Genomic DNA, 26,966 nt, shown 5'->3' with positions numbered 1-26,966 from the left:
CAAAACCAAGCTCAGAGATACAGACTGGGCTGCTAGAGGCAGGGGACAGGGGGTGAAATGGGTGACGGGATCCAAAGGTACAAACTTACAGTTATAGAATAAGTCAGTCCTGGGGATGTAATGGGCAGCACAGTGACTCTAGTTGACAAGACTTTGTTACATGTCTGAAAGTTGCTGAGAGTAGATCTTAAAAGTTCTCACCATAAGAAAAAAAAAAATTGGCAGTTCCCATTGTGGCTCAGCAGTTTAGGAACCCCATTAGCATCCATGAGGATACGTGTTCAATCCCTGGCCTCACTCAGTGGGTTAAGGATCCAGATCCCGTGTTGCAATGAGCTGTAGTAAGGTCAAAGATGTGGCTTGGATCCCACGTTGCTGTGGCTGTGGTGTAAGTCAGCAGGTGCAGCTCCCATTCGACCCCTAGCCTGGGAACTTCCATTTGCCACGGGTGTGGCCCTAAAAAGAGAAAAAAAAAAAAAAGTAACTATACCTGGTGAGAAATGTTAACTAGATTTATTGTGCTAATCATTTCACAATATACACAAATATCAACTGATGTTGGACACTTGAAGCTAATATAATGTTGAATATCAATTATATCGGAATAAAAACAAATTCTGATGAAAGCACAAGCCATAAAGTAGTCAAAGGTAATGAGTTCTAGATAAAAAGAGATGAATGATAAGAATCTCGATATGTCCTGAGTTCCCATTGTGGCTCAGCAGAAACGAATCTGACTAGTATCCATGAGGACGCAGGTTCTGTCCCTGGCCTCGCTCAGTGGGTTAAGGATCTGGCATTGCTGTGAGCTATGGTGTAGGTCACAGACACGGCTCAGATCCTGTGTTGCTGTGGCTGTGATGCAGGCCAGTGGCTACAGCTCCAATTCAACCTCTAGCCTGGGAACCTCTATATGCTGTGGGTGTGACCCTAAAAAAGAATTTCAATATGTTCAGGTTATTACAACCCAAAACTTTAATCACTTTAAAAGAGGAAAAACAACTATCAAGTTTGAGTCATAATCCAGTTTTCCCTTCCATTTCTACATGCTGTGCCTTTTCAATTCTGAAAAATTCAATACTGTTTATTGAGATACAAAAAGCAACCTCATAATTTCGTCAAAACACATTTGTGAAATATTTCCTAAACCCTTTTTCAGTTAAATTTCCATAAACTCTTTGGGATCATTCCTTTTTTTCTTTTTTGAGGCTCATTTCTCTGCCAAAGGGGGAAACACCTGCAGCTGTGAGGCTAACAAGGACTTTCTTCTCTAACCTGAACTCAATACCAAGCACCTGAAGCACAACGACTTACTTTGACAGCTCCGTCATTTCCTCGTCGTAAATTCTCTTCCTGTCAGACAGTTCATCCGACAGATAGCGCAGTATTAATTCTTCGGCCAGAGTCGTTATATTAAAATTCCTGCTGGCCAACAACTGTGACAAAAGACAATGGTAAGTAATACTGAGGCAGATAATAACTCAGGTTGTCAGTGTTAGGAGCACGGCTCCCCTATACATTCTTTGATATAGATATTGATTAACATTTGTGGCTTAAGGGCTCCAGGGAGGAACATTCCCACAGGCCTTGTTTTATTGTAGGATATGCACATTCTGCACAGGCTTTGTTTACTACAGGAAATGCGAATCTCTAGCCCACCTCTCAATAGATAAAAAAGGAATGAGAGGAATGGTGACTTAGGCTAAGCAAAGAAAAGGACAAAGAAACCAAAAACTTCCATTTCCACCCCTAAAACCCTATTGGAGAAGGACTGATATAGGTAATTGAGCAAGGCTAATGGGAGAAAACCACATCTTTCTGGACCCCCCCCCCCATCTTTAAGGGATAAAAACCCCTACTGGATAGTAAAGAAGGGGGCTCTTCTCCCCGCTCCCAGCAGCCCTGGGAGCTGTTTGCTTTCCTTTAATAAAGACTTTGCCATTGTGGCACAGCAAACGAATCCAACTAGGAACCATGAGGTTGTAGGTTCTATCCCTGGCCTTGTTCAGGGGGTTAAGGATCAGGCATTGCTGTGAGCTGTGGTATAGGTCGCAGACGTGGCTTGGATCTGGAATTCCTGTGACTGTGGCTTAGGCCAGTGGCTACAGCTCCGATTAGACCCCTAGCCTGGGAACCTCCATATGCCGCAGGTGCAGCCCTAAAAGGACAAAAGACAAAAAAAAATTAAAAGAATAAATAAAAATAAAAAGACTTTGCTTGCTTGCTCCTGTATGTTCACAAAGTTCATTCTTCAGCTGCGATGAAAAAGAACCCAGATTCCAGTATCAATACCATGTGGTAATTCATTCTCAAGGACGAAGTGTTCTCTTCTGGGTCAAGGGTCAACAAGGAGGTGGAGGTGGGGACTTGGGGGAGAAAAGGGAGGGGGTGAGAGCAGGGAACTCAGCCCTGAGGGGAGGGGGGCACAGGAGGAGGGGTCTACCTGGAGGAGCAACTCCAATCTTGCTGGCAAGTGTCACAATGTCAGGGAGGGGACAGGGGTGAGCTGGAAGAGATTATTTTCCTATTTATGAAATAATCACCATGTAGGCTTCAGTGACCAGAGAAGCCAAGCAGGAATGATGAATAATAATCTGCATCTCAGATTTAAGATTGTGGATTTAAACTAAAACCAATTTCCCAGTTTTGTGGGTGCTCTCTGGTTCTGTTGTGCTTCTTACACAAACACACACCAAAAGCCAAGAGTTGACTTTATTTGGATTGAGAAAAGGTGTGAGGGACCAAGGAATTAAAGTTGGATGTGTATAAATAAATGAGCCCAATATAATATAAAAATTAAATTTTAAAAAAAGTTGGATGTGAAGGGAAAGGAGGTGGAAACTGAATTTCAATAATGCTAGGATCGGCAGGCTGAAGGGTCACAGATGGCGGAAGAACTCTTACTGAGTGTGTGTGATAAAACTCTCTGCATTGACTTTATCTCAAGCATACAAATTTGCAAGTAACAGCTCTTTTTCACAGACATCCTAACATACCTATAAGTTAAGGTAGGCTTACTGCTCTATCCTATAGGTAGTGTCTACCCTGCACTCATAAAGAAGTCTGGGGTCTTTGAAATTAAGGGACCAATACAGAGCCACCATGGCATAGCTGGGACCCCAGACCTGGTAGGTTTCAATGTCCTGCAGTTTTGGCAACCTGCTGCATTTCTGGGCGTGGGCTTGCTCTATGTAATAACACACGGGTGAGTCCTAGACACACTGCCATCTTTCCCTTTAGCTCATGTAAACAAGCTCCAAAGATCACTATGCCTGACTGAGAACTTGGAATTCAACCTCTGGAAACCACTGCACTTGAGAACCTCAGTAAGAGACGAACCAGCAGAAACAAGTGTTGCTTCATTCACAATACTACCTTATAACTGCTGTTATTAATGACTAAGTGCTGTTATTAATGACTAAGTACAAACTGTTAGCTCATGCTTTCGTTTTATCGTAGAGCAATACAATGAAATTAGCCCGACTTGTCTTTTTGTTACATAGATAATGGATAGCTCATGTTTACAGTAACACCTGTGAGGAAGTCCAAGCTCATGAAGTGATTTCTGCATTCAAGAAAGACCAGAGTAGGAGTCTGAACTTTGCTTCATTATATTCTCATTTCTGGAACATTGGCAATCTATGTATATATACCTTGCATGGAATCATTCATTCATTCAACATGGATTTTTTTCAAACCCCTAGCATATCTGGTCCCTAAAGACCAAGTAAAAACAAAACATGTTATCTCTGTCCCTAAAGAGCTTATAGTCTTTTTTTTTTTTCTTTTTTCTTTTTTGTCTTTTTAGGGCTGTACCTGCAAGCACATGGACGTTCCCAGGCTAAGGGTCGAATAGGAGCTGTAGTTGCCAGCCACAGCCACAACCACAGTAAGGCTGGATCCAAGCCGCGCTGACAACCTACACCATAGCTGATGGCAACACCAGATCCTTAACCCACTAAGCAAGGCCAGGGATGGAATCCACATCTTCGCTGCATAGCCCCCCTCCCCTCCCCCCCGCCCCAGACAACACTTAACTTGGAAGGGAGTGTGGGTCTGTGCTATAAATAGTAGTCACAAAGAAGTGCGGTTTACTCTTGAGGACACGTGCACCCTCTCCAGGCCCACTGGCCCAGACTAGGTTGGGTACAGCAAGCGGCAGGCCAGATGCCACCTCCCTGTTAGCAAGAAGAGACAGCAAAACACCCTAGGGTAGAATCACACAGGGATCGCCAAGGTGGATGCTATCAGACTCAGGAACAGCCACCATGACGGCACACGATGACAAGTGACAGCCCTGTCCATGGTTGACATTCCTCTTGAGAATGAATGCAGGATAATTAGACTCAGCATGTCTGCAAGTAGCCTGTGTACCTACAGTGTCTTAGAGAGACTTTAATTATAACAAGTTATTTTAACAAGGTTAATCAGTAAATTAAAAAGTTACCAATATGGAAAAAGTCACATAAGCATTCTATCTCCTCTTACCATACAGATTTTCATAATGAATACATATATTTGTTTTAAAAATATTGATCCTACTTATGATGTATTAAGGGAGCTTAATGTCTAGGAGGCAACTAAGGCAAATATTCTTAGTAGTGTTTTATGGAAATGGGGGAAGATCCCATTCCCACTAAAGCTAAGTAACCTGCTTTGTGGAAAGTCAGTGGTGCCAAAGGGATCACAGCCCTTTACAGTTCATACATATCCACTGTTTGATCAGAAAGCCTACAGTTTCTAAATGCTGTCTATTGTATTTACCATGCCCAACAAATGGATTTAACAGTCTTTTAATTATGTTAGACACAGTTACATAGCTTCCTTGTGGAACCTAAGTTTTACAGGTCTTGATTTCAGACAAAGAACCTTTGCAACTCGTGTGGCATCAAAGCGACTTCCCAGTGGTCAGAAATGATTGAGCCTTATGTTCACAGTGGCACTATTTACAATGGCCAAGAAACAGCCTAAATGTCTACCGACAGATGAATGGCTAAAAGAGGATGTGGGACATATATACAATGGAATACTACTCAGCCACAAAAAAGAATGAACTAATGTCACTAGGAACAGCAAGGATGGACCTAGAGATTGTCATACGAAGCAGAGTCAGTCAGACTGAGAATGACATATACCATGTAATAGCACTTATATGTGGAATCGAAAATACAACACAAATCAAGATATCTAGGAAACAAAACCAGACTCACAAAGAGAGGAGACTTGGGGTTGTCAAAGGGGAGGGTGGAGAAGTGGGGAAGGGAAGGATTGGGAGTTTGGGATTAGCAGAGGCTGTACTACATGTACAATGGATAAGCAACAAAGTCCTACTGGAGGGCACAGGGAACTGTATTCAATATCCTAGGATAAACCAGAATGGAAAAGAATATGAAAAATGTATGTGTGTGTGTGCTCATATGTAATGTATGTACATACATTACATACATGCAAAATATGTATGTATACATAAAAACGTATGTGTGTATATATGTATATATATATAACTGAATCTTGCTGTACAGCAGAAGTTAACACACTGTAAATCAACTATACTTCAATACATTTTTATTAATAAGAAATGATCAAGTCTTCAATTCTAAGCAGAACCAAGCATCATAATATGACTTCACCTTGAGATGTGGTAGAAGGAGTCCCTGGCACCCACCAAGTGCTCCATACTGTTATCTCAACCCTTAGGAACATATGGTGAGAACTGAGCAACGGCACCGCCACTCTTTACAATTAACACAGTAAAAGCTCCAAAAATATTAGTTCTTTTCAGGCTAGCTCAACTATAACTTGTGCCCGAAAAATCTCCTTGAAATTTATCTCTTTCTGTATCTACACTTCCCCCATGTGTTTTCTGAGAAATCAGAGAGATGGGAAAAGACCTCACACTGATTGGAGAAACCTGACATCTTTAACAAATGGGGAGAAGCAAAGCCAATCCACAAAATGAGCATCTACAGAGGGGAGAGGAGTCGGGCTGAACTGTCATTTCCCAAGAAGTACTTACCTCCGAAAGTTTTTCTTTGCACAAAGGACAATGTGGGGCATGGTCCAGACAGCGCTCAAGGCATTTTAGGCAGAAGGTGTGTCCACATGGCGTGGTGACAGGCTCAAAGAGCAACCTGGAGGAAACATCTGGGTTTTCAGCAAGAAAGGTCCACAAGAGACTTTCAAGTAACCGACTGACTATCGTAAGAAGTCTAGAAATCACCTATATATGCATTTTCCATTGATATCTTCCTTATCAAAATTTTAGAAAATAAATCAATTGTTATTGAGGTAGATATAATTTCTCTGACAGTGAAAAGCCTATTACGTTTAAGACACAAAATTCAGGAAGGCTGCATTTGTCAGAGTTGCGGAGATTGTGTCCTCTTACCTCATGCAGAGGGCACACTCAAAGTCAGCCACATCTATCGGGAGCTCTGCACCTTCTCCTGGGTTACAGCTCGCGTCCCTCTGCGGTGAGGAATCTGCCTCTGAAAAAAAGTTAAATGCTCTCATCAGCACGTGCACATCTGGGTAACAGCACGAGCATGCAGTACCTATATTTCCTCTGGATAAGGTGTTACACCAAGGTGACATCACCCTCGGCAGGACAGCGGTCCCTCCACATCCCTGGTTCCAGGACCCCCACAGATACCAAGATCCCTGATTCTGGAATCCCTTCTATAAAATGGTAGAGTGTTTGCATAAAACCTAAGCACCCCCTCCCAGGGATACTGAGGGTGGGTTCCAGACAACTGCAATCAAGTGAATATTAAAATAAATAGAGTCATACACATCTTTCTGGTTTCTCAGTGCATATAAAACTTATATTTATGTTCAGGGATACTGAGGGCGGGTTCCAGACCACTGCAATCAAGTGAATATTAAAATAAATGGAGTCATACATATTTTTCTGGTTTGTCAGTGCATATAAAACTTATGTTTATGCTATACTGTAATCCCTTAAGTGTGCAACAGTATTACATCTTAAAAATGGTATATGTATTAAATAAAGATCATTCTCTTGCTTAAAATTGCTAACCACCCTTGGACAACACAGGTATGCCACAAACTCTCAATTTGTTAAAAAAAAAAAAAAAAAAAAAAAAAAAAGAACACAGTATCTGCAAAGCTCAATAAAGTGAAATGCAATACATGAGGGTTGCTTGGACTTGAAAATGTGTTTTTAAATGTAAGAAATTATGTTTCCTGCAAACAAAAAGAGAGAGAAAAGGAGAAAATGGTAGAGGCACAACACATAAGGTTAAGAATTTAAAGGCATCTTGCTTTCTGCCTTAATGTAAATACCTAATACCTGTAAATGCTATGTAAATAGTTGCAAATCCAATATAAATGCTATATTGCTACACAGGGCCAAATCAAGTTTCGCTTCTCCGCACTTTCTGGATTTTTTTTTTCTCCCAAATATTTTTGATCTGTGTTTGGTTGAATTCGGGGATACGGAACCTGTGGATACTGAGGGCTGACTGTATATAGTCATAATTTATCTTCACAGTAAGCATGCATAAACATCACAGTTATACCTCAATTTTCTCTGATGCTTCTAACTATGATGTTCCTTGCAGGATTAGCCATTTAAACAGTTTTATAATCTTAGAGGTGATATACTTACTGCATTACTGATCTTAAACTACCTGTGTAGAGTTGTTAAAAAGCATACTGAATAGGGAGTTCCCCAGTGGCCTAGCAGCTAAGGATTGGGCATTGTCACTACTGGGGCTCAGATTCAACCCCTGGCCCAGGAACTTTTGCACACCATGGGCATGGCCCTCCAAAAAGTGTAATGAATATCAGCCAGCATTCTATCACTCAAGGGTCATACACTTCACGACAAAATAGCTCACTGACCTCTTTTAGGGATTTTTCCAGACACGTTCAGGTCATGAGCATCCTCCAAGTTATTTGGAAACTGTCTCTTTAAGCCAGTGCTGGGTGCCACTGGAAGGATACTTTCTAACACTTCCTTATCTTCTTCGCAGTGCAGGCCCAGTATAAAATATAAAACTGAAGAATGGGTACTTCTGAAAACATCAGATTTCTCAGGAGGATTCTGGTTGAGTAGGAAAAAGAATTCAGAATACTAAAGAAATCATAGCATGACAGAAAAAAATTCAAGAAGCAGCCTTCCTTAGGAATCTTTGGAAAATAAGAGGGTTTATACTCTTCCTTCAGAATTGGTTTCATCCACTAACTTCTGAGATGAACTTTACACTTTTCATGGTAAAACACAGGATAATTTCTGCCTGAAACAGATCAACTGAACATCAACCTCCATAGATGCAAATCATCCCTCTGCTTTCTCTTCTCCAAGACAAATTGACTTCAAGTCTCCCAGTGTTTTGGGTTGTTTAGAGATGTTCTAAAAGTTTCCTTCAGGGAGTTCCCATCGTGGCTCAGTGGTAATGAACCCAACGAGCATCCATGAGGATGCAAGTTCAAACCCTGGCCTCTATCATTGGGTTAAGGATCTGGCATTGCCGTGAGCTGTGGTCTTAGATCCCGAGTGGCCGTGGCGTAGGCTGGCAGCCGTAGCTCCACTTCGACCCCTAACCTGGGAACTTCCATATGCTGCAGGTGTGATCCTAAAAAGACAAAAAAAAGGTTTCTTTCAATCTTCAATAATTTTCATTACTTCCAGGGAGTTCCCGTCGTGGCTCAGTGGTTAACGAATCCCACGAGGAACCATGAGGATGCAGGTTCAATCCCTGGCCTTGCTCAGTGGGTCAAGGATCCGGCGTTGCCGTGAGCTGTGGTGTAGGTCGCAGACACGACTCGGATCGTGCATTGCCGTGGCTGTGGGGTAGGCCGGCAGCTACAGCTCCGATTAGACTCCTAGCTTGGGAACCTCCATTTGCTGCAGGAGTGGCCCTAGAAAAGGCAAAAAGATCAAAAAAAAAAAAAAAAAAATCTTCTGTTAAAAGTTTCAACCCTCAGGCTGAGAAGCCAGAACTGGCCTTGAGAAGTACTTCTAGCTAACATCATGCCACTGTGAGAATAACCTGCAACTGTTCAAAATTAAGGAATGACACAAGGCTTCATCAAGATAACATGGACAGACACATGCACTTCCTACCTTAGAACTCCCTGCACTGCCCCCTTCCTCCGGGGGAGGCTGGCTGTCTAAGTGGCCATGACATTGAGCCTTTAACACGGTGTTCAACATTCTGCTCTGGGTGGCAGATGGTAAATTCTGAGGCCCATTTTCAGAAGCTGGGAAAAACACCTCACATATGACCTATAAAATTACCAAGAATAAAAACATCTATGTTAAAACACTTTTGGAAAATATATACCTTAAAGATTCGGAGGAAACTTGGGGGCCGAAAAGGCCTAAGATATTGACAAGAATAATCACTATATTCCAACTGCTGATTTTTTTTTTTAAAGAAAATATAGTTTTAGTAGGACTTTACAAAGCAATATCCTTTCTGTAAAAGAAGTATAAGACCACTCACATAACTGATTATACCCATTATTGTAGTGAGATAAACATTGCTCACGGCAAGAAATTCAACCTTAATTTAATTATTGAACTAAAATAAAAACACCTACTCAACCAACGGGACCTGTCAACACTGTAGTTTCTACTGCTTCCGTGAATACATTTCGTTTTTTTTAATGATTTTTATTTTTTCCATTATAGTTGGTTTATACAGTGTTTGGACAATGTTTTAAAATTCAAATGTTTCTGAAACCATAGTCAATATCTTAAGTATTTTAGCTCCCAGTCCCTGTCCATCTTAGTTTTATGTTACAAAATATGAGTATTATAGTTTCTTTCAGTCTGGCTCTTACACACATGCTATAGAAAAGCACCCCTAAACTCTGAAAGATAGGAGAGAGATGTGGGATTGCAGCAGGTCCTAGATTGAACCTAAGCTGTGATCTCCATGAGATTAAGAGAGTTCTAGAGGGCTGCTTAATTTTACAGGAGAACCTGAAGAGCCAACTAGGAAGAAGTTCAAAGGAAGAGAAGGTGAAGGAACATAACTCTGACTTCAAGAACCATGGACAAGATTTGGGTGGTGGTGGGAAGCAATTACCAATCACTCAAGGGCCCCGCCAAACCTCACAGATTCAGCTGAATCCAAGGGCTTAAGAGAGACAAAAAGGACTGACTGAGGAGTTCCCATTGTGGCTCAGAGATTAAGAACCCGACTAGTATCCATGAAGATGTGGCTTAGACCCTTGGCCTCACTCATTGGGTTAAGGATCCAGTGTTGCCACAAGCTGCAGCGTAGGTTGCAGATGCAGCTCAGATCCAGTGTTGCCATGGCTGTGGTGCAGGCTGGCAGCTGCAGCTTCGATTCGACCCCTAGACTGGGGAACTTCCATGTGTCGCAGATGCAGCACTAAAAAGGAAAGGGAGGGAGGAAGGACTGACTGAAAGCTAAACAAAGAACCTGCCCCCTGTTCTTTGCGTGGCAGTGGAGGGCACCAGGACCCACCACCTCTGCAGCAGTGAGGACCAGCATCTGGTCACCAGCAGGGATGTAAGCATCCTCGGCACTGGCCCTGGGGGGTCAGCAGAGCTGCAGGAGGCTTCCATGGAGGGTACCATATTTCATGGGCATCAGGAGCTGGGACTGCTGGGGCGCCGTCTGTGGGAGAAGCTATCTATCATCCAGAGGGGAGAACATCCTGTCTGAAAAAGCACCAGACAGGCAAGAATCCACAAGACCTAAATTCTGGGACCTTCATTAATCTGCTTTATCTTTCTGAGCCCGGGCTGAATTTCTCGTGATGCTGTGGTAAGAATCTGTGGAGGTGGAATGTAAACTGGTACAGCCAGTATGGAGAACAGTTTGGAGATACCTTAGAAATCTATACATAGAACCCCACAATCCCACTCTTGGGCATCTATCCGGACAAAACTCTACTTAAAAGAGACGCATGCACCCGCATGTTCATTGCAGCACTATTCACAATAGCCAGGACATGGAAACAACCCAAATGTCCATCGACAGATGACTGGATTCGGAAGATGTGGTATATATACACAATGGAATACTACTCAGTCATAAAAATGAATGACATAATGCCATTTGCAGCAACATGGGTGGAACTAGAGAATCTCATACTGAGTGAAATGAGCCAGAAAGACAAAGACAAATACCATATGATATCACTTATAACTGGAATGCAATATCCAGCACAAATGAACATCTCCACAGAAAAGAAAATCATGGACTTGGAAAACAGACTTGTGGCTGCCTGATGGGAGGGGGAGGGAGTGGGAAAGATTGGGAGCTTGGGCTTATCAGACACAACTTAGAATAGATTTACAAGGAGATCCTGCTGAGTAGCATTGAGAACTATGTCTAGATACTCATGTTGCAACAGAACAAAGGGTGGGGGAAAAAAAATGTAATGTATACATGTAAGGATAACTTGATCCCCTTGCTGTACAGTGGGAAAATAAAATAAAATAAAATAATAAAAAAAAAGAATCTGTGGAGGTGAGGCATGTTTTAAGATTCTCATGAAATGTGGGTGGGATGAGGCAGGCAGGAATAGTTAAAACAGCTGACACAAGATGGAATATTATTTTCACAAGTTGAAACAGCAGTCAAAACCAATGACTGACAATTCAATGGGATTAACAAAGACCAGCAAACTGCATAAGGATAAAATACTGCTAGAAACGCCTCATTTAAAAAAAAAAAAAAAAAAAAAAAAAGATCTGGGCTACTTTGGCTAAATACGGTGCTAATAGAAGCCAACAGGGTGACTATATCAGGCTAAAAACAAACTGCCTGTGAACACGAAGGAAGGTAAAAGTTCACCACCTGTAACCTTTGGATGTGGGAGCTAAAATTCAGGCCATACTAGCAGGCATCCAGAGGAGAAAAGCTTATCACTCTGTTCTATGGGGAAAGGATGTTTGGTCCAAAGAACAGCTTAAAGCAAAAAAATAAATAAATAAATAACCGCTGTTCTCAAATATCTAAGGTGGTTTAAAATGAAGCAGGAAGAACAATTCATTTCCTCTTGCTCTAGAGACTAGAACTAGACAGTAGAGTGGAAATTACAGGGTAAATGTACAAGTTGGCAATAAATTATGTTAATATAGGGAAACACTGACCTAAAACAAGAACGGTCATCAGAATCTAAAGCTATGATCACATGGGCTTTTTTATAGGATAGGTTCCTGTATCAAGTGTCACTCAGGACCTCTCATAAGATTGGGTTAAAGATCTACAAAGAAGAGCAGGCCTTTCTGCATCATGTTGGTGAGGCTTTGCTAAAACTTTCAAATCAACCTCGGTAGCTCCAGTGATGTATACTGCATACATCGCAATGCCTTTTTGGGCTCCTACATAAACGACAATACCTGACTTACAAGTGCAAGGATAAATCACTTTGCCTCCCAGCCTCACAAACATGTGTCACTGTTTCAGCAGAATTGAGGTACATGAACCCTGTCTCATGCAACACTCCATGCTCACCGTGGATGCAAGCTACCAAACACGTGAATTCCTCATCACCACTCTGTTTTAAATCACACTGTCAAGAATATTCAGAACCCCATTTCTTGTTTATGTGACATAACAGGAGCACCCCCGCATGGACCCAAAGGCTGAAAACAAGACTGAAAGAAAAGAAAGTCACTGAAAGCAAACCAGACCTTCTGTGCCTCTTTCTTCACTGAGTGAGATTCAGGATTTAGAGCCAGGCAGTAGAGAAATGCCCGCAACACTTCTTTACTTCTCCCCAGTCCAGAAAGAGCCAGCGCCTTCACATGATGTCCCTGGATTCATCCAAAGACAAAGAGACATTTAAAATAGAAACCGTGTGATTATAATACTTACATTCCAATAGCCCTAAAAATCATGAGACCTATTTCATTTTCATATGAAGTAGAATAAACACAAACCCACCAGGCACAGCTCCAGCTCTACTGCCTGGGCAACCTACTAGCAAAACACAGGAGTCCATACCTGGAATCTGAACCCAAAGCAGTTCCAAGGGACACACTAAGGAAGAACTGGCTTTAACTGATTCCAGAACCACAGGTCCCCACCCTGTTCCTGTCTTTCAAGGAGCACAGAATCCCTTGCAGGTTGACAGAAGGGATAGAAATAACCACAGCACAAAGTGTAATACACAAAGGCCCACAAAAAGAGGAACACCATGCAAGATGAATCAGTATCTTCCAATGAGTATCCAATCAGTATATTCTTTATGGATGCAACATTTTCTCCAATCATTATAAATACTGTGGCTTGTTTGACTAGTTCACGTATTGTGTTTCCAAGGGGGTCAGTTATTCTGGCCATTTCTTTTAGTCTGTTTAGTGCGTGCTGTTGAATTTTTTTTCCTATGTGCATCTACATTCACCAGAGATACTGGGCTATAATTTTCTTTTCTTGCAATGTCTTATCCAGCTTCAGTATCAGGGCAATGCGATCCATGACTTTGGAAGTATTCCATCCTCCTAGAGCTTTGGAAGAGTTTGGTAAGGATTGGCATTAATTTAAATGGTAGAATTCATTAGTGAAGCCACCTGGTTCTGGGACTCACTTTGCTGGGAGATTTTTTACCACTGGTTCAATCAATCCCCTTGGTTTTTGTTGGTCTTGTCCAGATTTTCTATTACTTCACGATTCAGACTTGGTAAGTTGTATGTTTCTAGGAACTTATTCATTTCTTTTAAATTATCTAATTTGTTGGTTTATAAATGTTCAAAGTAGTTGCTTTGAACCTTTGTATTTTTGTGGTATCAAACGTCTCTTCTTTTACTTACAATCTTCGAGTCATTTTTTTTTCCAAGTCCAGCTAAGGGTTTTCAATTGTACCTTTTCAAGAAACCATATCTTAGTTTTGTTGAACTTTTTATTTTTGCTTTTTAGGACTACACCCGAGGCATATGGAGGTTCCCAGGCTAGGGGTCAAATCAGAGCTACAGCTGCTGGCCTACGCCATGGCCATAGCCACATGAGATCTGAGCTATGTCTGAGACCTACACCATAGCTCACAGCAATGCTGGATCCTTAACCCACTGAGCAGGATCAGGGATTGAACCTGCATCTTCAAGGATACTATTCTGAGTCATTTCCACTGCACCACAATGGGAACTCCAGTCTTATCAATCTTTTATGTTGTCTTTCTTGGCTCTATTTAATCCTGCTCTAATTTTTATTGTTTCCCTCCCTTTGCTACCTCTGGGCTTACTTTGTTCTTCACCTTCTTGAGATTTAAGTTTATTTTAGATCTTCCCCGTTAGAACTGCTTTTGCCACATTCCATCAGTTTTGGTATGCTGTGTTTCTATTTTCATTTTGTCTCAGGATATGTTTGATTTTCCTTTCTATTTCTTCTTTGACTCACTGGTTGTTCAAAAGCCCGGATGTTTAATTCCTATATAGTTGTAACTTTTCAAGCTTTCCTCCAGTTAATTCTAGTTTCATAACAGTATGTTTAGAAAAGATGCTTGACAAAATTCCAGTCTTCTTAAATTTATTAAGACTTGTTTTGTGGTCTAGCATGTGACCCTGGAGAATGTTCTGTGTGCACCTGAGCAGAACATATATTTTGCTGCTGTTTGATGGTATGTTGTGTATGTGTCTGTTAGATCCATTTGCCTCAACAGGACATGATTTCCTTATTGATTTTCCATCTGGATGACCTGGCTTCAAAGGGCCATCTAAACCCATTTTCCACCTAGCTGGGTGGGGGTGCAGGGCACTATCCCTGTGCAGATCTGCCAGCTGAGTTCAACACTGGCAAAGACAGTGCACAGCCTCAGCCGCCAAGGCTATCAGCACCTGTGGGTGTCCGAAATGGCAGCAGCAGCTAGGGCTCCTCCTATTCTTCTTTTCTATCTGTGGGAGGATGCCTCTGGGGTACCAGGCCTAGGGCACTTGCATTCAGAGCATCAGCAGAGCTGGAATCATGGGCTTAGTGGCCGGCACAACTACCAGGCCACATGGCCCAGGACATAGGCTCACTTGCTGTGATGGAGTCAGTATCTGAGGTACAAGTGTATACACATCACCCATGGAACCAGGGTAGGTTTCCCTGCAGTGATTTAAGTGGCGGTGGGGGTAAGACACAGCAGTAGCACAGCCCAAGGATGATGAGGAACACAAGTGTCCCAAGTGAGGACACATGAGGAAGGGGACAGGGTACAAAGCAGTAGCTGCATGGTCTGGTGACAGAGGGTCAAAGCCCCAACAGAGGATCCAGGGGGCAGGGCACAGAGCAGCAGCGTCATGGCCCTGTGATGACAGAGGAGTAGATGCATGGTCCCTAAGTCCCTCCAGAGCCCAAGGGGGAGGGCGGAGCACAGAGGCAGCTCTGGTCTCCATAGGTGGTGGGGCCCTATGGCACCCTAATCCTGGTCAGCAGAGCGCAGCAGCACCTCGGGCTCTGGAGGGTGGGCCTCACCCTAGCGAGAGCTCCAGCACTGGGAATGAGACTGTGGGCCAGAATGCTGAGCAGCTCCATCACTGGGTACAGGACTGGTGAAGGTTGTCAGGGTCCAAAGGCTACAAAAGTCCACAGTGGTGACCAGGATTGCTGGGTTCCTCCTGGTCTCCTTTCCCATGGGGGAAAATCCCTCTGAGGGTAAATTTTTACAGATATTTATTTATTTATTTACCTTTTAGGGCCACACCTGAAGCATATGGAAGTTCCAAGGCTAGGAGTCAAATCGGAGCTGCAGCTGCCAGCCTATGCCACATCCACAGCCACGCCAGTTCTGAGCCACATCCACAACCTATGCCGCAGCTTGCAGCAAAGCCAGATCTTTAACCCAGTGAGTGAGGTCAAGAATCGAACCCACATCCTCATGGATACTAGTCGGGTTCTTAACCTGCTGAGCCACAACAGGGACCTCCTATTTTTATAGATTTTTAAATCTGTGTCTTTCAGAAAAGAAACACATGAACTTGAAGAACAGACTTGTGGTTATCAAGGGGAAGGGGAGGGAGTGGGATGGACTGGAAGTCTGGCGTTAAGAGGTGCAAACTATTGCCTTTGGAGTGGATAAGGAATGAGTTCCTGCTGTGTAGCACAGGGAACTATATCTAGTCACTTGTGATGGAACATGATGGAGGATAATGTGAGAAAAACAGTGTATTTATATGTGTGTATGTGTGTGTGTGTGTGTGTGTGTGTGTGTGAGAGAGAGAGAGAGAGAGAGAGAGAAAGAGAAAGACTGGGTCACTTTGCTGTACAGTGGACAATTGCTAGAGCACTGTAAACCAACTATAATGGAAAAAATAAAAATTATTAAAAAATTATTAAAATGCAAAAAAAAAATCTTGCTCTGGTCTGGTCTGACAGTCTCTGCCTTCTGATTGGAATATTTATACATAACTATCAATGTGGTGGTATTATTTACTCCTATTATACTATTTGTCTGTCTCATTTGCTTTTTCCCCCACTCCTTTCTTGCCTTCTTTTGTGCTAATCAATATTTTTTATTATTCCATTTTAATTCCCCTACTGGCTTTCTTGTATATCTCTTTGTACTGTTTTTAGTGGAGGTTTTAGGGGATTACAATATGCCTCAAAGTTATCCAATTCTGAAGTTCCCATTGTGATGAAGCGGAAATGAACCCAACTAGCATCCATAAGGATGTGGGCTGGATCCCTGGCCTCACTCAGTGGGCTAAGGATCCAGCGTTGCCGTGGGCTGCGGTGTAGGTTGCAGACACAGCTCGGATTCTGAGTTGCTGTGGCTGTGGTGTAAGCTGGCAACTATAGCTCTGATTTGAACCCTATCCTGGGAACCTCCACATGCTGAGGCCAAAAAAAAAAAAAAAAAATCCAATTCTACTTAGTTAATATTTAATCACTTCAAGTTAAATTATAAAAACTGTGACAGTACATTCTTTGTATTTATTTTGCTTTAGGTTCCTTAAGCTTCTTAGACCTGAAATTGGTATTTACCATTATTTTTGGAAAATTTCAGCCATTATTTCTTCAAGTTTTTTTCTGTCATTTGCTATCTTCTCCTGGGATTTCAATTACACGTATATTGTACCATAGGTTTCTAAGATTCTTTTCATTTTTCTTTAATTTCATGTTTCTGTCTTTGGCTTGTGTAATTTCTTTCACTCTATCCTCAGTTTGGTGATTCTTTAACAACTTTTTATTCCAGCATTTGTATTTTTCAGTTCTAGTATTTCCATTTTTTAATAGTTTCAATTTCCCTGTTGGGATTGTCTGTTAATTCAAAGATAGGATATTCTCCTTCAACTCTTTGGACATAATTTCATTCAATTCTATACTTATTTATAATAGCTGCTTCAAAGACTTTTTCTGCTTTGCAGGACTGCAACCTCACTCAGAGACCATTTTTATTGACCAACTTTTATCCTGAGTAAAATTTCTTTTTCTTTGCATGTCGGGTTGACCCTTGACATTGTACCACTAGCCATGTAACTCTGTAATAATCATGTCTATCTTTTGTCACAAACACAGTGCCAGATTTTGAGGTCAAAGATCAGCACCATGGAGAAGAATCTAAGAATCTAGCTTCAGAGGGCAAGGCAGGTCTACTGTCAGTCAGAAACTGGACTTGTAATTCATAACTATTAAGGTTCAAGGATTATGGAGAGAAATTAGCTGAAAAGAATAACAGATCAAGGAATTGGAGAAAAAGCACCAGAAATATGGGTAGGAAATGATTTTTAGTGAAGCATGTAAGCGACAAAAGTAATTTCTGGTGGTCTAATAAATTAATATCTGGTGGTCTAATAAATTAATTTCTGGTGGTCTATTAGAATGAACCCATTAGAATGAACCCATTCTCTGGTTCATCCCCAAGCCCAACTTAACACTCAATCTAATTTGAAAACATTTTGTTTTAAAGGATGAGTTGTTGGATGGATGGATGGAAGGAAGGAAGGCAGGAAGGTAGAATATATCCATCTTGTCTATTAACCTGCATTAATGTCTCCTCAGTGTTTCTAAACAAAGATGATTAAAAAAAGTAATGCAGTAGAAGAAAAAATATTTTTAAATTATGAGCTAAGAGAGAATGCTACAGGTGTTAATCTCATGAGTTCTTTAAAACCTCTTCAGTGGTTTAAAATTAAAAGATTGATGAAAAAAAGCTACAACTTTTATTCTCTGACTTATCTATCTTCAAGGACAACTGAAATAATCACTAACAGGTCAGCAAACCAAGTATTACTTCTTTCCAGCCAAGATCCAGAGACTAAGCTTATTCGAAATACATACAAGGGAGTTCCTGTTGCAGCACAGTGGAAATGAATCCAACTAGGAACCATGAGGTTGTGTGTTCGATCCCTGGCCTCCCTCAGTGGGTAAAGGATCCGGTGTTGCCATGAGCTGTGGTGTAGGTCGAAGACGTGGCTTGTATCCTGAGTTGCTGTGGCTGTGAGGTAGGCCGGCGGCTACAGCTCCAATTAGACCCCTAGCCTGGGAACCTCCATATGCCCTGAAAGGCAAAAAAAAAAAAAAAGAAAAACAGGAAGGAACACTCACCCTTTACTCACACCTCTCCATGCACCACGCACACTAAGGTTCAATGGCTCATCACAATATTAAGTGATCTTCCCACTTAAACTGACATTTCCAACATTTTCTCTTTCTTCATTCACAAATTTATGAAATTCCATTACTTTGTTTACATATTTGTTCAGAGCACAAAGAATATCATTCAGTCAATCATCTACTAAGAACAGCCTAAATTAGTGTTTCTTATCTAGATACCGTTGGAAATTTGGTCTTTTAAACTGAATTTGTTTATTATGAAAGGTATTGCCACATTTAGACCATAATTTGAGGGAAATGTACATTCTCCATGGGTACCTAATCACAAATATCCTAATTTATTCTTCAGAAAATCCCATAAATACACATTTCTTATTTCTAAATTCAACAACACCAATACCTTAGGTAAAAGGGGTTCATTCTGACAAACTGTACTGGCATCCTGTAGAGCCTGTTCATAGCTCTTCATGGTTAAATACAACTCTGCTCGCAGCAGCAATAACGAACTATCATCAGGAGCTGAAAGACATGAGGCATGGAAATAAATAAAAATGACTGCATTTTTAAAAATTATCCTTAAGTCATTAAAGATAGTAAATGAAAAAAACAAAGATAAAAATAAACAATGCCTCCTCTGATCATATGTAGGAGTTGAGTAGTTTGGTAAATATATTTTATATAGCTTCTCTCAGGAAATTAGAAAGATTTCAAAATGCACGCACACACAAAGAAAGTGTACACACACACACACACACGCCACAATATAATTTCCATTGAGTAGATGCTGAATCATCTTAATGTTCTCACTAGGTATGTTAACCAACTTAGAATAATTTTCTTGAAAGGATACGGCAAAACGCATGCTTAAAAACAGAAAAGTAAAACATAATTTATTGTTCCACACAACTGTGTGGACCCAGATTTAAGACTCTAATTATACCCGTAATATGTTAAGTGGGAAAAGAAGGAAAACATCTTCCTTTTCCTTACAATCCTCAAACCTAGGAGATCTTGAGAATTACTCATATGCTACTAAGGACGTAAGTCCAGCTACACAGAAGCTGAGAGACACCCACCATGCATGGCTGATACTGTATGAAGTCACTGATGAGGCAGAGTGCCATGGAAACGGGACAAAGCCAGAACTCATGAGAGCAGAATCGTAATAGCCTTTATTTATTTATTTATTTTTTAATGCTGCTGGACATGGTTCACTCTGTCCATATTCATGGTAGGATCTCTGAAACAGGCCTGTGTGTTCACTTGAGTTGATCAAGAAATACTCTGGGGGCGTTCCCATCCTGGCTTAGTGGTAACGAACCCAACTAGCATCCCAAGACGACTCAGGTTTGATCCCTGGCCTCAGTGAGTGGGCTAAGGATCCAGTATTGCTGTGAAGCTGTGGTGTAGCTTACAAACGCGGCTCAGATCCCATATTGCTGTGGGTGTGGTGTAGGCCAGCAGCTACAACTCTGATTAGACCCCTAGCCTGGGAACTTCCATACGTCACAGGCGAGTCCCTAAAAAGCAAAAAAAGAAAAAGAAAAAAGAAAAAAAGAAAAAAACCTGGGTACCCAAGAGGTTTCTCATCTCTCTCTCATCTCTCTACTTTATACTCATTTTAGCTTATTCCATATCCTTGATCTTGACTTTTTCTCAGAGTAATCACTTGGTACTTTACAAATGTTACTACATCTCTTCTTAGTTTACATAGGAAGCTGAGCAAATGTGCATAAAAGAACTCACGCAGAAAAAAAAAATTGTAGCAAGACAGGGGGAGCAGGCCATACTTATAAATGTGTAATAAATGTGCTACAAATGTGTAATAGAGAGAAGGGGTGACAAGGAATGAAGTGGGAGAAGGGGAAAGGAAGAGCAGGAATGGAGAGCCAAACCAAAAAAAAAAAAAAATGAATTTTTTTAAGTCCCTGACTGGCTAGAGCAGAGAGCAACAACTTTTTTTCTGTAAAGCTATTTTAGGCTTTGCAGAGCAAGAGGTAAACTGGAGGATATAATGCAGGCATTTACATAACAAAGAAAATAAATTTTCACAACCGTTTTTTGATGAAATTCAGAGCATTGTAAATTAGTGTTTTTTTTTGGTAATACGGTCTAATTAGAAGAATGGAATTATTTTGGAGAAGATAGCATTTTCCTCAATTTGGGTTCAGAGTTAAATGTTCCCTGTCATCAAAATCAATCGAAAAGGTTCACCTGCTGATCAGTGATGAGATTTTACACATTCATCTTTGAAAATGCACATGCGTACTATGCAATACTGATGTCAATCCGCATGCTTATGGTTTTAAAATGAGCATTCCACTGCCTGGAAGGTATTTGTAAGATTCTATTAGATTCTGCTCATGATAGGTGCCTTTGTAGTATGTCAATCTACACTAAACAGAACTGCAGATTTATCATTTCCAATTGAATATAAGGTGAAAGTGCCTCACATGCATTGTGAAATGCAGAAATCTTCTCTGGAGATTTTTGGAAATCTAAAAAAAAATAAAATGCAGCTGGACCTATAGTTTCAGCTTGGGAAACACTCCAATTCCGGGTGAGAATGGAAATCTCCCATCTTGTTCCCACTTTGCTAAAGCTGATTCTCTCTGAATCATCTGAACAATCACATCATATGGGAACAATTAGTCTGGACTCTTGCAGGCTGATATCTGTACTGTGTTGTCTTTTAACTCTCAAACTGCAACAACAATGGTGACAGTGGACATTTTTGGATTCTCAAATTTAAAAAAAAAAAATCTAATGTTTTAACAATGAAGTGAGTTGACTATCATTTTCTGAAAGAGAGTATCAAATTAGGTAAATTGCCTCCTACTCCTAGAGTCTTCTAGAGCGCACTGTAACAAGTGGGCGTTGAAAATTATGGAATGTTCTTTCTGCATCTGAGAGATTACATGGAGTACATCTCCTCCCTGCTAGAGTAAATCACACTGAAAGACTGGTCTAAGGTTGAATTATCTTGACATTCCCTGGATAATCCTTCCTTCTTAGCCTTAACTCATTGCATTGCTGGATTCAAAGTACTAAATTTAAAGTTTTGGCATCTTTGTACATATGTAAGATCAGCCTCTAATTTTTTCCCTGTACAAGCCTGACTTGATTGTGGTATCAAGATTACACTCATCTTATAAAATGAGATGGAATTCTTCCCAATTTTTTTATGATCTAAAATAAGGTGAGAATTAATCTTCCTTGAAAGTCTGATAGAACTTGCTTGGCTATAGTGCCTTTTTTTCAGAAAAAAATCTCTGAGTTCAATTTCTTTTATGGTTACTGGTCCATGTCAGGCTTTTACTTCTTCTTCATCATTTTGGAAAATTTATCATTTCCTTAAAATTGTCCTTTGTGTACTGGTTTTAAAATCTGCTCCATTTTTTATATCTGCAATTTTGTTTTTCTTCCTTCCTGATACTACTTTGCTTTGTGTTTTTCTTCACCACACTTGCCATATGTGTCTGTTTTACTAGTTTTATAATAAATGAGCTTCTGACTTGCTAACAAGCTCAATATTTCCTGGGTCACTAATTTTTCTGTTTCTTCACTATTTCTCTGCTTACACTTTGTGTTAGTTCAATTGATGTTGAGTTTCCTAAGTGAAAAACACATTTCTATGCATTTAAACTCTAAATGCATTTAAAACTCTACTCCTCACACTCTAAAGGCTTTTACTGAAGTCCAAAAGCAATAAAATTCACTTCCCATCCAGACACTGAATGAATCAAAACTGTTTTCTTTGCTGGCTTGGAGCATTTCGCAATGCACTTATGAAGCCGGCACTTCATAATTTAATCTTAACATCTTAAATCTCATCACATTTTCTAAGCATTAAGCCTTAAGCTTAATAAAACTAAAAGTTTACTGAGCAATTGCTCAAAATTAAATGGAAGCAGAAAAGCAACTTAACATTCTTTGTGTGGAGAAGGTATTTGGAATAAAAAGTTTCTTCCAAAAAAATTAACACAAAGTCTACAGGGTTTTCCAATGAACCCCTGTACAGGCAAAAGAGTTAAAAGAAGACAGCCTGAGAACAGGCTTTTTGCGAAAGAGAAGAGAGCAGAATTTGCGCTTAGGGTTGATCAAAGAGCTGTTCTCCTCCAATTGCAACCCAAGGTCACTGTGGTGCTGAGAGCTGAGGTCACTGCTGGATGGTCTGAAAAATGAGTGGGCAGTGAGGAGAAGGGGAGCTTTGCCTAAGTGTTACTTTCTAAGGGCTGAATGAAATGACACAAAGCAATGACAACTGGGTAAAGTTTCCAGTGAATAGGAGTTATAAATAAATGGCAATCTGCTCATGGGTTATCTGTTCTAATCGACACAAGATTTACAAGGTCAAGTCCATAACTCTTACATTTACCTCCTGAACTTTCACCTACGTACACACCCACAGAAGCACCGCTGTGATCATTTCCAGGATTTAAGATGGTTCCCTTGGGCTCTGACCCAGTTAGGACACCTCTCTGAAGGGTCACTGCCATTCTGACCTCTTTGACTACACATTACTTTAGCCTGCTTTTTAAAACTCTTTATGCACATAGTTATATAAATGGAACAGACACTTGTATCTTTTCCTCAGTATCATTTCTTGAGACTCATCCATACTGTTGTAGGTCTTGGTGACCCTTTCAAAGATTAACTTCTGTGTACTGTTACACTGATTTGATTGACTTATTCTACCCCGGGACTCTTTCTCAAACGTTTCTGGCACCTATAAATAAAGCAGACACATCCTTATATGTGTCCGTGGGTGGACATGGCATTCATGGCTCTTGTTTGGTATACACTCAGAAGTAGAAACACTGTGTCAAGAGGTTGTATACATGCTTAACTTTGCTGCCCACTCCCCCAATACTTAACTAGTACTAACCGCCACTTCCACCAGCAATTGAAGAGTTCCAATCCCTTCAATTGCTTGCCCAAACTAGGTACGGTCAGTCTTTTTCATTTTAACTATTCTGGTAGGTGTGTAGTAATAGCTTATCTTAGTTTGAATTTGCATTTGATCACTAAGTAAGCTAGGCACCCTTTCATACATTGAGTGCCCAGTTTGAGATGTAATTGCATAACGCATCTGCTCAAGTTTTTGCCTATTATTTACACAGAACACCTTTTTTGGTTTTGAACCATAGGTATTTTTTTTTTTTTGCTTTTTAGGGCCATTCTCGCAGTATATGGAGATTCCCAGGCTAGGGGTCAAAGCAGAGTTACGGCTGCCGGCCTATACCACAGCCACAGCAATGTGGAATCTGAGCCGCACCTGCGACCTACACCACAGGTCACGGCATTGCCAGATCCTTAACCCACTGAGCAAGGCCAGGGATCAAACCTGCAACCTCATGTGAACCACAAGCATTCTTTAGATATTCTGGATTTGCATTCGCAGTAAGATATGTATTACAAATAGACATCACCTTTTCACTCTTTTGGGGGTCTCTAAGAAATAGAAGTTCTTCATTTTGATTAAATTATATTTATTTTTCTTTTATGGTTATCCTTTTTGTATCTTATTTAAGAAATAACTGCCTGTCCCAAGTTCATGTTTTCCTATGATCCTTTTAGATATCTTTTTTTTGTGTGTGTGTCTTTTTGTCTTTTGTTGTTGTTGTTGCTATTTCATGGGCCGCTCCCGCGGCATATGGAGGTTCCCAGGCTAGGGGTTGAATCAGAGCTGTAGCCACCGGCCTACGCCAGAGCCACAGCAACGCGGGATCCGAGCCGCGTCTGCAACCTACACCACAGCTCACGGCAACGCCGGATCATTAACCCACTGAGCAAGGGCAGGGACCAAACCCGCAACCTCATGGTTCCTAGTCGGATTTGTTAACCACTGCGCCACGATGGGAACTCCCCTTTTAGATATCTAATTCTAATTCCAATCTATGAGATGAAGTAAGTATCCAGATTCACTCTTTTCCATATGAAAAAGTGAATGGCTTAGATTATTTAAAATACTTTTTTCCTGGAGTTCCCATTGTGGTGCAGTGGAAATGAATCCTACTAGGAACCATGAGGTTACAGGTTCGATCCTTGGCCTCACTCCAAGGGTTAAGGATCCGACACTGCCGTGAGCTGTGGTGTAGGTCGCAGATGCAGCTCAGATGTGGTGTTGCTGTGGCTCTGGCCTAGGCCGGCAGCTGTAGCTCCGATTAGACCCCTAGCCTGGGAATCTCCATATGCTTCGGGTATGGCCCTAAAAAGACAAAAGACAAAAAAAATAAAAATTAAAAATAAAAATAAAATAAAATACTTTTTTCCCCACTGAATTCCACTGGCGTATCCGTAGTAAATCAAGAGTCAGTTTCTGCATGTCTGTCCTTGGGCCAGTACAACTCTGTCCTATAACCACTGCAACATTATACTAAGTTAGCCTTTACACCGTAAAACTCTCCAGCTCTGTTATTCTTCTTCAATGCCGGCTTCGCCAGTCATTAATTTCCACCAAAACCATGGGCTGAGATTTTGATTGAAAAGGCACTGAATCTAGAGCTCCATCTGCAAAAAACAGACATCTTATTGATACTGAAATTTGCAATCCATGAAAAAATAACATCTTTGCACTCATTTAAGTCTACTTTAATTTCTCCCAGAAACGTTTTGTATTTTCAGTGCAGACGTCTTGAACATCCTTTAGATATTTCAGGATTTATTCCAAGAAATCTTCTGTTCCATAAATGGGTTATTTTAAAATTTTACCTTCAGTGTTTCCACTGTGGCACAGCGGGTTAAGGAGGTGGCATTGCCACAGCTGTGGCTCAGGTTCAGTCCCTGGCCTGGGAGCTTCCATATGCTGTGGGAGCAGCCAAATAAATAAAAATCTGTTTTCTATTTGTTTTTTCTAGGTATACATAATTATCATTGCTCTTTCTGTATTAACCTAATATTCAACAATCTTGATAATTCACTTATAATTTATAATAGTCCAAATTTTATCCTGGAATTTCTATGTATTCCAACATGTAATCTATAGATAATAACTTTTATTTTTCTACACTTGATGCCCTTTTATTTTCTCCTCATTGCACTAGGTACAATGGTGGGTGACAGTGATGACACTGAATACTTTTGTCACCTACTGAATGGGGAAACATTCAATATTTAATTAGAATAGTTTCTATAGATAGTCTTTAACATACTAAGAAAGTTGCCTTTCATTCCTAGTTTCCTGAGAAATTTTAATATGGATCTGATGATCTTTCTCATTTATTATGTACATGTGATGAATTACACTGGTTGACTTACAATGATTAAGCAAAATAACATTCTACTAGTTCATGGGCTTTTTTTTTTTTTTTTTTTTGTCTTTCAGGGCCACACCCGAAGCATATGGAGGTTCCCAGGCTAGGAGTCTAATCAGAACTATAGCCACTAGCCTACACCACAGCCACAGCAACTTGGGATCCAAGCCACATCTGCCACCTACACCACAGCTCACAACAATGCCAGATCCTTAACCCACCAAGTGAAGCCAGGGACTGAACCCACAACCTCATGGATCCTAGTTGGGTTTGATAGCTGCTGAGCCATGAGGGAAACTCCATTCTACTTGTTCATAATGTGTTGTTCTTTAAGCCTATCACTGGATTCAATTTGCTAATATTTCGTTGAGGATTTTATTTATTTATTTATTTATTGCTTTTTAGGGCCGCACCCACAGCATATGGAGGTTCCCAGGCTAGGGGTCAAATCAGGGCTATAGCTGCCAGCCTACACCACAGCCATAGGATCGGAGCCGTGTCTATAACCTACAGCACAGCTCATGCCAAAGTCGGATCTTTCACCAACTGACCAAGGCCAGGGATTCAACCCACATCCTCATGGTTGCTATTCAGGCTCATTATCACTGAACCACAATGGGAACTTCCTGTTGATGATTTTATATCAATGCTCATAAGAAACATCAGACTGTATTTTTCTTTTCTTACAACTGATGTTCCATCTCACCTTTATTTCCTCCTTTCTACTTTCTTTGGATTCAATATGATTTTCTTTCTCTAATATCTTAAAAGAGAAGCCTGGAGGTCACTAATTTTCAACTTTCCTTTTGTAGTACAGAATTTAAATCAAGAAATTTCCCATGGGAGTTCCCATTGTGGCTCAGAATGTTAAGAACGTGACACAGGGGCGTTTTCTGGAGTTCCCAGTGGGCTCAGTGGTAATGAACCTGACTAGTATCCATGAGGATGCGGGTTTGATTCCTGGCCTCGCACAGTGTGTTAAGGATCTGGCATTGCCATGAGCTGTGGTGTAGGTTGAAGAGGCAGCCCAGATCTGGCGTTGCTGTGGCACATAGGCTGGCAGCTGCAGCTCCGACTCAACCTCTAACCTGGGAACTTCCATATGATGCAGGCGTGGCCCTAAAAAGAAAAAAAGATTTCTCTCTAGACACTGTTGCGATGGCTTCCCATAGTTTTTCCTCCTGGCATACATCAGAGATACTGTGGGCTCAGTTCTAGACCA

The 26,966-nt window shown here is 40.9% G+C and overlaps 1 protein-coding gene across 2 annotated transcripts in view; it reads right to left on the bottom strand.

Annotated features, from left to right (window-relative positions):
• LONRF2 (LON peptidase N-terminal domain and ring finger 2) overlaps positions 1-26,966 on the bottom strand; it is a 41,263-nt gene that overhangs the window by 11,144 nt on the left and 3,153 nt on the right. For both annotated transcript variants that reach the window (XR_014841372.1, XM_021087177.2), the window contains exons 2-8: positions 18,889-19,007; positions 12,647-12,769; positions 9,092-9,253; positions 7,867-8,068; positions 6,389-6,488; positions 6,017-6,131; positions 1,315-1,436 (exon numbers count right to left, since the gene is read on the bottom strand). Coding sequence is in view for 1 of the 2 variants with exons in the window: in XM_021087177.2 (XP_020942836.1) it covers positions 1,315-1,436; positions 6,017-6,131; positions 6,389-6,488; positions 7,867-8,068; positions 9,092-9,253; positions 12,647-12,769; positions 18,889-19,007 (943 nt within the window). In the remaining variant the exon portion in view is untranslated. The remainder of the gene's footprint in view (positions 1-1,314; positions 1,437-6,016; positions 6,132-6,388; positions 6,489-7,866; positions 8,069-9,091; positions 9,254-12,646; positions 12,770-18,888; positions 19,008-26,966) is intronic.

The sequence above is a fragment of the Sus scrofa genome, chromosome 3, assembly GCF_054392235.1.
Source record: "Sus scrofa isolate SSC_HxYL_T2T_F1_AM1 chromosome 3, Sscrofa_HxYL_maternal_Yorkshire_Landrace_v2.0, whole genome shotgun sequence".
Taxonomy (NCBI): Eukaryota; Metazoa; Chordata; class Mammalia; order Artiodactyla; family Suidae; genus Sus; species Sus scrofa.
This window is presented reverse-complemented; position numbering and strand designations above follow the sequence as displayed.